The 14,123-nt window shown below is 36.8% G+C and overlaps 1 protein-coding gene across 6 annotated transcripts in view; it reads left to right on the plus strand.

The window, feature by feature from the left end:
- Positions 1-14,123, plus strand: part of ATAD2B (ATPase family AAA domain containing 2B) — a 165,482-nt gene that overhangs the window by 43,557 nt on the left and 107,802 nt on the right. For all 6 annotated transcript variants that reach the window (XM_042982418.1, XM_042982415.1, XM_042982416.1 and 3 more), the window contains one exon: positions 12,908-13,006. In XM_042982418.1, coding sequence (XP_042838352.1) covers positions 12,908-13,006 — 99 coding nt within the window. The remainder of the gene's footprint in view (positions 1-12,907; positions 13,007-14,123) is intronic.

The following is a 14,123-nucleotide window of genomic DNA, read 5'->3' on the forward strand; positions in this document are numbered from 1 at the left end:
ATGTCCTTTTTCAGTCGGACCCTAGGCAAGCACTGATCTTCTTTTTGTTATTGTATATTTGTTTCCAATTTCTAGAGTTTTGTTATATAGTATGTACTCTTCTGCCTTCACTCAGCATAATGATTTTTGAGATTCATCCATGTTGTTATGTATGTCAGCAGATTATTCCTTTTTATTGCTGAGGAGTATTCATTGTATAGACATACCAAATGTGTCATTTCTTGATGGAAATTTGGGTTTTTCTTGTTTTTGACTATTGTGCATAAGGCAGCTGTGAATATTTGTGTGTAAATCTTTGTGTGGATATAGGTTTTAATTCTCTTGGGTAAATAGCTATGAGTGGAATGTGTAGGTCTTAATGATAGGTGATGTTTAACTTTTTAAGAAATTACCAATCTTCAAAATTTTTGTAACCATTTTACAGTTTCACTAGCAGTATGTTTGAGTTCCATTTGCTTCATATCCTCCTTAACACTTGGTGTAATTTTAACCATTTTTTTAAGTCTATCTGTTTTGGGAGAGAGAGCGAATGGGAGAGGAGTAGAGAGAGAGAGGGAGAGAGAGAATCCTGATCTCTGCCCTGAGAGCGCTTGAAGCCACAAACCATGAGATTATGGCTTGAACTGAAACCAAGAGTTGGTCGCTCAACCAGTTCAGCCCCAACCAGATGCCCCAATTGTAGCCATTCTGATAATATATACTAGTATCTCATTTTAGTTTTTACTTCGCTGTCCCTGAGTCTTTAACCATGTTAAGCATCATTTTATTTACTTATTGGCCATTTTTATATCTTCTTTGTAAAGTTGGTGTTTAAATCTTTTGCCATCTTAAAATCAAGTTGTTTGCCTTCTTATTGAGTTTGAAGTGTTTTTATTATTTATTTATTTATTCATTTTAATGTTTATTTATTTTTGAGAGAGAGACAGAGCATGAGTGGGGGAAGGGCAGAGAGAGAGGGAGACACAGAATAAGAAGCAGGCTCCAGGCTCCGAGCTGTAAGCACAGAGCACGATGTGAGGCTTGAACTCGGGAACCGCGAGATCAGGACTTAAGCCCAAGTCGGATGCTTAATTGACTAAGCCACCCAGGTGCCCCAAGTTTCAAGAGTTTTTAAAATATATTCTGGACATAAATGTTTTGTTACATATATGTTTTGTGAGTGTTTCCTCTGTCCTTTGACTTGCCATCTGTTCTCATAATGATGTGTTTTAAAGGGCAAATGTTTAAAATGTTTTTTAAATGAATTTTTAATTTTGGAACAATTTTAGCTTTGCAGAAAAGTTGTGAAGGTAATATAGAGGTTCCCTTATACCACTTACCCAATTTTTGTCATTATTAACATGTTGTGGCATGTTTGTTAAAACTAAGAACTGACATTGGTACATGACTACTTGCCAACCTCCAAAATTTATTTGGATTTTAATAATGTTCTTTTTCTTTCCTTTCTTTAAATTTATTAAATGTTTATTTTGAGAGAGAGTGCGTGAGCACGCGCAAGCAGGAAAGGGGCAGAGAGAGAGAATCCCAAGCAGGCTCTGTGCCGACAGTGCAGAGCCCAGTATGAGGCTTTACCCTACGAACTGTGAGGTCATGACCTGAGCTGAAATCAAGAGTCGGATTCTTAATCAACTGATCCACCCAGGTGCCCCATTAATGTTCTTTTTCTGCTGCAGAATTGAATTCAGGGTACCATATTGCATTTAGTGTTAATGTCTCCATAGTCTCTGGTCTGTGACAGTTTTTCTGTCTTCCTTTCCTTGTTTTTCATGATCTTGATAATCTTGAGGAATCCTGTCTCTGTATCTTGTGGAATGTCCCCCCAAGTTGTCTAATCATGTTTTCCTCTTTATTAGACTGGGGTTGGGGATTTTTGGAAAGATAGAAAACAGTCCATCTTGTATCACATCAAGGGGAAGCGTATCCATATGACATCACTGATAATGTTAAGTTAACCTTTATCACTTGGTTACAGTCATGCTTGCCACATTTCTCCACTGTAAAGGTACGATTTTTCCATTTCCGTAGTCTGTTCTTTACGTAAAGAGCCACTAAGTCTAACACACCTTCAAGGAAAGGTAGTGGTTTGAGAATTAAAGCTCCATCTCCTAGAGGGGGGAGTATCTACCTATATTACTTGAAATACTTTTGTAAGACATTGGCATCCTCCAATTCAAAAATATTCAATCATTTATATCAGTATGGATGCATGCATATTTATTTTATGCTTTGGGTTATAATGCAATCCTGCATTATTTTGTTATTCAAATTGTACCTGCTTTAGCTGTTGGAAGCCTTTTCAGGTTGTCTCCTCTGTCCAGTTTACATGCCTCCCTTCTTTTGTTTTTTGAGTACTTCTTTATTTCCTGTCATTAAAACATGTGCTAGGCTCATTGTGTATATTCCATGTCCCAGCTCTAGGATAAGCCATCTCACTAAGGAGCCCTGTTTCCTTTTATTGGGGGATAATATTTAGAAGCCAAGATCTAGACACTGTGTATGTTTGTTGGTACAAGGCCTCTCAGATAGCTAGTATAGTGTATGTGTATACACTCACCTATGGATGCAGGCACATTTATAATTGTTTCTGTATCCATCTGTATCTATGTTAAGCTAAAGATTAGTTTGTACTGAAGTTGGCTACTCTAATCCAGTATCAAAGTGTTTGTTCTAACCTTTCTCCTTTATCTTGTAACTTTCAGACATTGAGAAACCTGACTCCCACTATCTACTGTCCATCTCTTACTGGTTTCAAATTTTTATGAAGATCAGAATATCCATTTTTCTTTTATAGTTTGTGCTTTTTGAAACTTTCTTCCACCATAAGATTACAAAGGTTTTTATCCCATGTGTTTTAATAGAGGTTTTATAGTTTTAGCTTTGTGTATTATAGGAGGTAAAAGTCGTGGTTCTTTTTATGTACATGAATATCCAATATCTCAACATCACTTTTTGATGAAAAAGATGCCTCACTGAATTGGCTTGGTACTTCTGTCAAAAATATATTTTCTATATACATGTAGGTCTGGTTCTGGATTTTGTTCTACTTATCAAGCATTACCACATTGTCTTGATTTCTTTTGCTTTATAGTGTATCTTGAAATCAGGTACTGTAAGTCCTTTAACTTTAGTCGTCTTTTTAAAGATTACTTTGTATATCCTAGGTCCTTTGCATTTTCATTTAAATGTTATAATCAACTTGTTAATTTCTTTCTTTTTTCTTTTTTTTTTTAAGTAATCTCTATGTGCAATTTGGGGCTCAAGCTCATGACTCCAAGGTCAAGAGGTACACACTCCTCTGACTTAGCCAGCCAGGCTTCCCTGTTAATTTTTTTTTCTTTTTTTCTTTTTCTTTTTCTTTTTCTTTTTCTTTTTCTTTTTCTTTTTAGTTTATTTATTTTGAGAGAGCATGAGTGCTTGTGCATGAGTCGGGGAGGGGCAGAGAGAGAGAGGAGAGAGAGAATCCCAAGCAGGCTCTGCACTGTCAGCACAGAACCTGATGTGGGGCTCGATCTCATGAACCAGGAGATAAGTGATATGAGCTGATACCAAGAGTTGGATGTCTAAATGCTTAAGCGACTGAGCCACCCAGGTGCCTGCTCCTCTTAGTTTCTTTCTTTCTTTTTTAAGTTTATTTATTTAGAAAGAATGAGTTGGGGAGGGACAGAGAGAGAAGGGGCAGAGGATCTGAAGTGGGCTCTGTGCTGACAGCAGAGACCCCAACTCGGGGCTTGAACTCACCAGCTGAGCCATGAGATCATGACCTGATCTCATGATCAGATCAAAGTCGGACGCTTAACTGACTGAGCCACCTTAGGCACCCCCTGTTAGTTTCTATAGTAAAAGCCTTCTGGGATTTTGTTTGGACTATAGTGAAGCTGTAGGTCAATATGGGGAGAATCAATATTGTAATAATATTTAGCCTGCCAATTCATGAACATGGTATATCATTTAAGTCTTTTGAAATTTCTCTTAGCAATGATTTGTAGTTTATAGTGTAGAGGTTTTTTCTGTATCTTAAATTTATTTTTAAGTATTTTATGTTTAATGATTCAATGGAATTAGTTTTAAAAACTACCTTCTAGGCTGGCTCAGTCAGAAAAGTATGAGACTTTTTTTTTTCTTCAAGTTTATTTGTTCTTTTTAAAAAAAAAAATTTTTTTTTTAACGTTTTTTTATTTTTGAGACAGAGAGAGACAGAGCATGAATGTGGGAGGGTCAGAGAGAGGGAGACACAGAATCTGAAACAGGCTCCGAGCTGTCAGCACAGAGCCCGACGCGGGGCTCGAACTCACGGACCGCGAGATCATGACCTGAGCCGAAGTCGGCCGCTTAACTGACTGAGCCACCCAGGCGCCCTCAAGTTTATTTATTCTTGAGAGAGAGAGAGCATGCACGCAAACGGGAGAGACAAACAGACAGACAGACACACACACATAATCTGAAATAGGCTTCAGGCTCTGAGCTGTCAGCACAGAGCCCAATGTGGGGCTCAAATTCTGAATGGTGAGATCATGAGCTGAGTCAAAGTCGGATACCCAACCAACTGAGCTACCCAGGTGCCCCAGAAGAGTATGTGACTCTTGATCTTGGGGTTATGAGTTCAAGCTCCATGTTGGGTGTAGAGATTACTTAAATGAATAAATAAAAACTTAAAAAAAAAACAAAACACTCTGGGAGTGCCTGGGTGTCTCAGTCAGTTAAGCAACTGACTTTTGATTCCAGCTCAGGTCATAATCTCATGGTTTATTAATTTGAGCCCTGCGGTGGGGCTCTTTGCTGACAGTGTGGAGCCTGCTTGGGATTCTCTCTCTCCCTCTCTCTCTTGCTGACAGTGTGGAGCCTGCTTGGGATTCTCTCTCTCCCTCTCTTTCTTCACCCCCCCTCTCTTTTTCTCTCTCTCAAAAATAATAACAATTAAAAAAATACTGTGTAAAAGAACTACTTTCTAATTGTTTACTACTAAGATTTAAAAACAGAATTGTTTTGTCTGTTAACTTGGTATCCTGTGACCTTGCCAAATTTTGTTGTTCTAGTAGTTGTTTTGTATATTACTGAATATTTTCTACATAAACCATATCATCTGCAAATTGAGGCAGTTTCAATCTTTGTGAGTTTTCTTTCCTTATTGTTTCGCTAGGATCCTTGGTACAGTGGTAAAAAGAAGTTGTGAGAGTGGGTATGTGTTGTACTTGATTTTTAGGGAAACGTTCACTATTTCTCCAGTAATTAGACTGTTGAAGGTTGTTTTTTGTTTGTTTTGTTTTTGATGCTCCTTTCTAATTGAATAAGTTTCCCTCTATTCCTGTTTTATTGTGAGCTTTTACATAATAGGTTGAATTTTGGTAAATGATTTGTGTTCTTCTAATTGGTCATTGGTCATAATATTTCTCTTTTATTGTTAATGTGGTGAATTATATTGATTATATTCTCTGGATAAACTTTTTTTTTTTGTCATGATATATATGCTTTTATTGTTTGCTGGATATAATTTGCTAATGTTCTCAGGATTTTTTTTTTTTTTTTTTTTTTTTTGGTTTCTGTTTGCGAAAGGTGTCGGGTTGTAATTTTCTCTTTTTGTAATGCCCTTGGGGCTTTTGGTGTTAGTTATGCTGGTATCATTAATGGAGTTAGGAGGTATTTCTCTCTTTTGCTTTCTGAAAGGGTTTGTGTAAGATTGGCGTTACTTCCTCCTTAAATTAAAAAAAATTTAAAAAAAATTCTTTTTTTTTTTAGACAGAGACAGAGCACAAACGGGGGAGGGGCAGAGAGAGAAGGAGACACAGAATCCAAAGCAGGCTCCAGGCTCTGAGCTGTCAGCACAGAGCCCCATGCGGGCTCAAACTCACAAACTGTGGGATCGTGACCTGAGCTGGTCAGACGCTCAACTGACTGAGCACCCAGGCACACCCCCCCAAATTTTTTTTAATGTTTATTTATTTTTGAGAGAGAGAGAGAGACAGACAGAGCATGAATGGGGGAGGGCAGAGACAGAGGTAGACACAGAATCTGAAGCAGGCTCCAGGCTCTGAGCTGTCAGCACAGAGCCCAACGCAGGGCCTGAACCCGTGAACCACGAGATCATGACCTGAGCCAAAGTTGTACGCTCAACCGACTGAGCCACTCAGGTGCCTCTCCTCCTTAAATGTTTGATAGAATTCAGCAATGGGGAAGTATCTTGGGGAAGATTCTTTGAGATTTTGCATAGATCTTTTTTGCTTTTCATCCATTAGTTTTAGTGGATCTTGCCTTGTGGAGTGGTTTTTGATAATTCAGATAGAATTTCACTATGTGGTTCTTTTTGTTGTGTTTTGTATTTATTTTTGTACATAATTATTCTGGTTTTATTTAGGAAGGCATTTTATAGTGGTTTTTACTTTAAATTTTTATAATGGCCTCATCTTTTTTGTTAGTAGTAATTAGTTTCTTATTCTGAACATCATCTTCCCCTGAGCAAGGGTCTATTTCTGTCTATTCCCTTATCTTTTCTACTGTCCATTTTCAATTTTACTCTTTCTTTTCAGAGTTTACCATTGTCCTTTTACATAAACTTTTTTTAATTTTAAGTTTTTATTTTAATTCCAGTTAGCTAACATACAATGTTATAGAAGTTTCAGGTGTACAATATAGTGATTCAACACTTCCATACATCACCTGGTGCTCATCACAGCAAGTGCACTCCTTAATCCCCATCACCTATTTAACCCATCCCCTAAAACACCTCCCCTCTGATAACCATCAGTTCTCTATAGTTAAGAGTCTTTTCTTACTTTTTTTCTCTCTCTCTTATTTTTTCCCCTTTGCTTGTTTGTTTTGTTTATTAAATTTCACATTTGAATGAAATCGTATGGCATTTGTCTCTCACTGACTTCACTTAGCAATATACTCTCTAGCTTCATCCATGTCATTGCAAATGGCAAGATTTCATTGTTTTTTTATGGCTGAATAATATTCCAATGTATATATATACCACATATTCTTTGTTAATTGATGGACATTTGGGTTCTTTCCATATCTTGGCTATTGTAAATAGTGTTGCGACAAAGATAGGGGTCTATTTATCCCTTTGAATTAATTTTCTTGTGTTCTTTGGATAAATACTTAGTAGGGTGATTGCTGGATCATAAGGTAGTGTTATTTTTAGCTTTTCGAGGAACCTCCATACTGTTTTTCATGGGGGCTGCACCAGTTTGAATTGCCACCAACAGTACACAAGGGTTCCTGTTTTTCCATATCCTCGAAATCTACATTTTTGAGAGGTTTTATTTGTAAGTTTTAATGATAACCCTGACTTTCTTGCTGTTAAAATTGAAGTATTTGGCTTACTTACCTTATTTGACATCTTTGTCTTTGCCTCCCTTTTTTTTTTTTTTTTTTTTTTTTTTTGGTACAGTGCCATGGATGTTCTCCTGTCACCTTATTTTGTTGCTTTAGTTTTAGAACTATAGGTAAATATATTGTGCTTACAGCCAGCCTATCCTTGTTGCTGCATTTTCCTATTCGTATCTTCATTAGCTGGGATTTGCGCCGTAGCAGTTTTTATGCTTCATGGTCTCAGTATTTCTTAAGTTCTTGCATGTTCTAAACTGTTTGTAGTCTTCATACTTGAAGGACAGTTTGGCTCAGTATAAATATTTTGGCTTATATATACACGCTTGTCTTGAGTATCTTGAATGTATTTTATTGTTATTGACATTGAATGCCGCTATGTTGAAACTATGTTGAAATTTGAGGGTAAATTTTTTTTTTTTCCCTTTATAAGTCTGTTTGCCCTTTTGGGTGGCTACCCAAGGATTTTTTCTTTATCTTAAAAGACCAGTAACTTGATTAGTAGCATGTATTTTGTAAGTGATCATCATCTTGAGTCATTTTTGTCTGTTACACATTTTGCCCTTTCAAGTGAGTAATAACCAAATTTTTAATTTCAGTATGTTTTCCTGAATTATATTTTCAAATGTTTGCTCTTTCCTATTATTCTGATTTTTTATTTGAAGATTTCAGTTATTCCCATGTTGAATTTTTCTTTTTTATATCCATCATTTTCTCTGCTTTCCTTTTTAAATTTTTGTTACATTTTGTTGGCTGTTTTCAATTCTCTAGATCCTTTTAGGTATTTTCTAGCTTTTTATAACTAATATTGTATTCAGTTTATCTTTATTTCTTTGTTGAGTGTTTTCCCTATGTATTTTGAAGTTTCAGTAGCTTAGAGTTTTGTCTTCTCCTGTTTTCTTACGGTGTCTTCAGTTCTTATATTTTTGCTCTATATAGTTCGGCTTCATGGGTAGTATTGCTTGATAACATTTTGAAAGTTTATGGTGAAGTTATTCCTACTTTTCCCATGAACTGTGAGATCATGACTTGAGCTGAAATCAAGAGTCGGACTCTCAACTGACTGAGCCACCCAAGGAGCCCTTGATTCATCACCTTTAAACAGTGTTTTCTGATCTTCCTCATTCTCATATAGTGATAGCACTAATCTTAATTCTTCTTTAGTCACATGAAATTTGAATCATTATACTTGAATGTCTATTTTGTTTTATTAACTGTAAATAGTGCCTTTTCACTCCTACTTTTTTTTCCCTACTATTTTGTAGTCTGAGTTTGTTTGCTTAATGTATGATGAACACATTTCTTGGTCATTAAATATTCTATAAGGTCATTTTCATGACTTCATATCATTTTTATTTATATTGATAATATACCTAATTCCAAATTATTAGACAATAAGATTATTATTTATTTAGGTATTTATTTTTTACATTTATTTATTTTTGTGAGAGAGAGACAGAGCACAAGTGGGGTAGGGGCAGAGAGAGAATGAGACACAAAATCCAAAGCAGGCTCCAGGCTCCGAGCTGTCAGCACAGAGCCCAACATGGGGCTCGAACTCACAAACCGTGAGATCATGACCTGAGTTGAAGTCGGACATTTAAGCGACTGAGCCACCTAGGCGCCCCAGATTATTATTTTTTAATTACAGTATAGTAAACATTCGTTAGTTTCAGGTGTACACTGTAATGATTCGATAATTCTCTGTATGACTCAGTCTTCATCAAGATAAGTGTACTTTTGGGGTGCCTGGGTGGCTCAGTCATTTGAGCATCTGACTCTTGACTTTAGAAGGTGTTGTGATCTCGGTTTGTGAGATCCAAGCCCTGTGTTGGGCTCTGCACTGAGAGTGTGGAGCCAGCTTGGGATTCAGTCTCTCTCTTTCTCTGCCCACTCCCCCCACCCCTGCTTTGCTCTCTTTCTGTCTCTCAAAATACATAAGCAAACTTTAAAAAGTAAAGGTAAGTGTACTATTAGTCCCCTTCACCCATTTCACTCATTCTCCCACCCACCTTTCCTCTGGTACCCATCAGTTTGTCCTCTGTAGTTAAGAGTCTGTTTTTCGGTTTATCTCTTTTTTTCTTTCTTTATTTGTTTTCTCTCTTAAATTCCACATAGTTCACTCCTTACTTTTAAGATTAGGACACAAACATCCACTTCCTTCCATTCTACTCCTTCTATCTTTTTATATTATCAGGGCTGATAACATTTATATTTTTCCGTGACAGTTATTAAGTCTTGATTAGTTTGCAGGTTAATCCTGAAAGGTCAAAAATCTTGAAATCCTGAAAAGTCAAAAACCAATGAATAGTTTTTACCTTTCTATGAATAATGACAGTGTTTTTCACTGTAGAGCTAAGTAAGGTGCTAGGATTAAATTTCCTTCTTGGTGGATCTTTTTTCACTAACTGGCCATTCAGTGGGAAATACTCCTGTATTATTAAATTTATTCATTCATTCAATGATATATATTGCTGCCTTCTCTACTCACTAAGGGTCATTCAAAGCACTGGATGTTAAGAAGTTAGAAGTGTAAAAATCCCTGTTTTCTTGGAGCTTACATTTGAATGAAGATAAACTAATGGATACGTAAAATACTTAGTATGTCAGATGGTGACAAGTGCTTGGAAGAAAATAGAGCAATGAGGGGGAGCATTGAGTTCACAGGATAGGGATAGGCGTGGAGGAGATTGTATCACTTTCTGCATAGCCTGACAGGAACATAATGTATGCAGGGCTTCTTGTAGTGATTTGTGTATGTGGGGAAAAAGGACCCACTGAATTTATCTCCTGATGGTCTTCAAAAATTTCAAGAGTTTTTTTTTTTTTATAATTTTTTTTTTTTACATTTATTTATTTTTGAGACAGAGAGAGACAGAGCATGAATGGGGGAGGGTCAGAGAGAGGGAGAGACAGAATCTGAAACAGGCTCCAGGCTCTGAGCTGTCAGCACAGAGCCTGACGCAGGGCTCGAACTCACGGACTGCGAGATTGTGACCTGAGCCGAAGTCAGCCGCTTAACCGACTGAGCCACCCAGGCACCCCCTTTTTTTTTTTTTTTTAAACATTCAGGTAGTTTAACAGTTTTCTAAATTTCTGATGATGTGAAAACATTCACATTCTTTTTGTCAAATGACCTCTCCCCTAGTGTCATCTTCCTGTTCCACTTCAGAGGGATTGTTTTCTAGGCCTGCTGCAAAGTGAATATGCTAAAAGTTAATACTGTTTTCATGAGTTGGATCCATTGTTTACTAGATCCCATGTGTTTTTTCTTTACCATTTCATTTTGTAGGAATGTAATCTCAATAATTTACTAAAAGAATGTGTAGAAAGTAAATTTTGTATCTTTGCTATCTTAAAATGCCTTTTATTTTGATAGCTGGCCAATGGTTTTGTGAATTAAGACAACTCTAAATCCAATACGTTTCCCTTAAACCTTTGAAGTTCTTCACTGATATCTATATCTATATCTATATATCTATATATCTATATATCTATATCTATATCCATATCTATATCTATATCTATGTCTCCACACACAGACACATATATATATCTCCTCTTTGATGTATTGTTGCTGATGAGAAGTCAGTCTGGTTTATTTTGTTGTTTCTTTGTAGATGCACATGAATATGTATATGTATCTTTCTAGGTATCTTAGAGATGTCATCAACTATTTTAATGATATAGTATTCGTTAAATATTATTTTGTTGAGAATGAATTTACCTTGATACATTTTTTAATTCTTCCATAGTAGTTCTGATTATAAGTCATTTTTTTCTTCAAAAATTCTTTATACATTTTATAAGAAATTCAGATAGGATGTATCTTAATTGGGAAGTAATTTCTCTCTCTGTAAGCCAGTGTATTATTTTCTTTAGTGTCTGGATTGTTTCTGATTATTTGGGAAAAGAAAAATAAGAGAAAAAGCCAAACTTTCTTTTCCAGTGAGATTCTAATGTAATTTTTAAATCATTGATAGATATTCCCTTAATAGGGACGCAAATTAAATTTGTTGCTTGACTCCATTCCTGCACAACCCTATTTGAAAAATTATAGACTCCTTTCTTCTTTTTCCTTTGTAGAAGTTGGCATGTTTATACTTCATTAGATATAAACTAGATGAGCTGAAGGATCTTAGTAATATTTGCTGAATAAATGTACTGTAATTCTATAAGTAAATCTACTGATCTAATTAATTATAGATATGATGCTTACAATGTGATTTATTTATTATTTTTTGTTGTTTCAACTTTTTATTTAAATTCTAGTTAGTTAACATACAGTGTAATATTGGTTTCATGAGTAGACATTAGTAGTGAGTCACTTACAGATAATACCTGGTGCTCATCACAAGTGCCCTCCTTGCTATCCATCACCCATTTAATCCATTCCCCACCCATCTCCCCTCCAGCAGTCCTAGGTTTACTCTCTATAGCTAACAGTCTCTACAATGTGTTTTTTTTATTTTTTGAGAGACAGAGAGCATGTGCATGTGGGTGCATTTTAGTGGGGGAGGGGTGGGGAGAGAAGGAGAGAGAGATTCTTTATTTTTTTAATTAAAAAAAATTTTTTTTAAATTTACATCCAAATTAGTTAGCATATAGTGCAACAATGATTTCAGGAGTAGATTCCTTAGTGCCCCTTACCCATTTAGCCCATCCCCCCCCCCCACCCCTCCAGTAACCCTCAGTTCTCCATATTTATGAGTCTCTTCTGTTTTGTCCCCCTCCCTGTTTCTATATTATTTTTGTTTCCCTTCCCTTATGTTCATCTGTTTTGTCTCTTAAGGTCCTCATATGAGTGAAGGCATATGATTTTTGTCTTTCTCTGACTAATTTCACTTAGCATAATACCCTCCAGTTCCATCCACGTAGTTGCAGTTGGCAAGATTTCATTCTTTTTGATTGCTGAGTAATACTCCATTGTGTATATATCCCACATCTCCTTTATCCATTCATCCATCGATGGACTTTTGGGCTCTTTCCATACGTTGTCTATTGTTGATAGTGCTGCTATAAACATGGGGGTGCATGTGTCCCTTCGAAACAGCACACCTGTATCCTGTGGATAAATGCCTAGTAGAGCAATTGCTGGGTTGTAGGGTAGTTCTATTTTTCATTTTCTGAGGAACTTCCATACTGTTTTCCAGAGTGGCTGCACCAGCTTGCATTCCCAGGAGAGAGAGAATTTTAAGCAGGCCCTATGCCTAGCATGGAGTCCCACAAGGGGATTGATTTCACGACTGAGATTATGACCTGGACTGAAATTAATAGTTGGACACTTAACCAGCTGAGTCACCCATGTGCCCTTCTACAACGTGATTTTTTTTTTTTTTTAAGTTTATTTATTTTTGAGGGAGAGAGACGCAGAGAGGGAGAGAGAATCCCAAGCTGGCTTGGCGCTGTCAGTGCAAATCCTGATGTGGGGCTTGAACTCATGAACCATGGGATTATGACATGAGCGAAATCAGAGTTGGACACGTAACCCACTGAGCTACCCAGACACTCCATGCAATGTGTTTTTAAAAACAATTTGCTGCTGTATAGTGATTTTAAGGATTTTACTCTCTTTAAATAGGAGAAAGAAGCACGCCATTCATAGTAGTGACACAACTTCTTCTGATGAAGAACGCTTTGAAAGAAGGAAATCAAAGAGCATGGCGAGAGCAAGAAACAGGTTAGTAAATTTTTTTATTGTTATATCCATGGTTAGAAAAAAGGAAGAAGAGTTATTTTTATTTATTTATTTTTTTAAGTAGGCTCCATGCCCATTGTAGGACTTGAACTTACTACCTTAGGAACAAGAGTCATATGGTCGAGTTACTGAACCAGCCAGATGCCCCAAGAACAGTTATTTATTAAAAAAATTTTTTTTCTAACATTTGTTTATTTTTGAGAGAGAGAGAGAGACAGAATGTGAGTGGGGGAGGCGTGGAGAGAGAGAGGAAGACACAGAATCTGAAGCAGGCTTCAGGCTCTGAGCTGTCAGCACAGAGCCCAATATGGGACTTGAATCCACAAACTGCAATATCATGACCTGAGCCGAAGTCGGATGCTCAGCCAACTAAGCCACCGAGGTGCCCTTGAACAGTTATTTTTTGAATGGGATTCTTATCTATACCACTATTTTGCTAACACCTATATTCAGTACATATTCTCTCTTCTCTCTTCTCTCTTCTCTTCTCTCTCTTCTCTCTCTTCTCTCTCTTCTCTCTTCTCTTCTCTTCTCTTCTCTTCTCATTTATTTATAATCTTTTTTTTTTTAAGTTTATTTATTTTGAGAGAGAGAGAGAACAAGCTGGGGAGGGGCAGAGAGAAAGAGAAACACAATCCCAAGCAGGCTCTGTGCCATTAGTGTAGAGCCTGATGCAAGGCTCAAACTCACAGACTGTGAGATCATGACCTGAGCTAAGGTCATGACTTAACTGACTGTGCCACACAGGCACCCTACTACATATTTTAGACCAGATTAAGGCACTGATTTGGTTTTTACTTACTAATTTTTAAAAAAAAAATTTACTTATTTTTGAGAGAGTAAGAGAGAGAGTGTGAGTCGGGGAGGGGCAGAGAGAGAGGGAGACATGATTCCTAAGCAGGCTCCAGGCTCTGAGCTGTTAGCAGTGAGCCTGACGCAGGGCCCAAACTCACAAACCATGAGATCATGACCTGAGCCGAAGTCAGATGCTTAAGTGAATGAGCCACCCAGGCACCCTTACTCAGTAATTCTTAAAATAGATGTCTAACCTTGGGAGAACTTCTCATAAATTATTTACTATGTAACTACTCAGTGAATG

The sequence above is a fragment of the Panthera tigris genome, chromosome A3 (assembly GCF_018350195.1).
Source record: "Panthera tigris isolate Pti1 chromosome A3, P.tigris_Pti1_mat1.1, whole genome shotgun sequence".
NCBI lineage: Eukaryota > Metazoa > Chordata > Mammalia > Carnivora > Felidae > Panthera > Panthera tigris.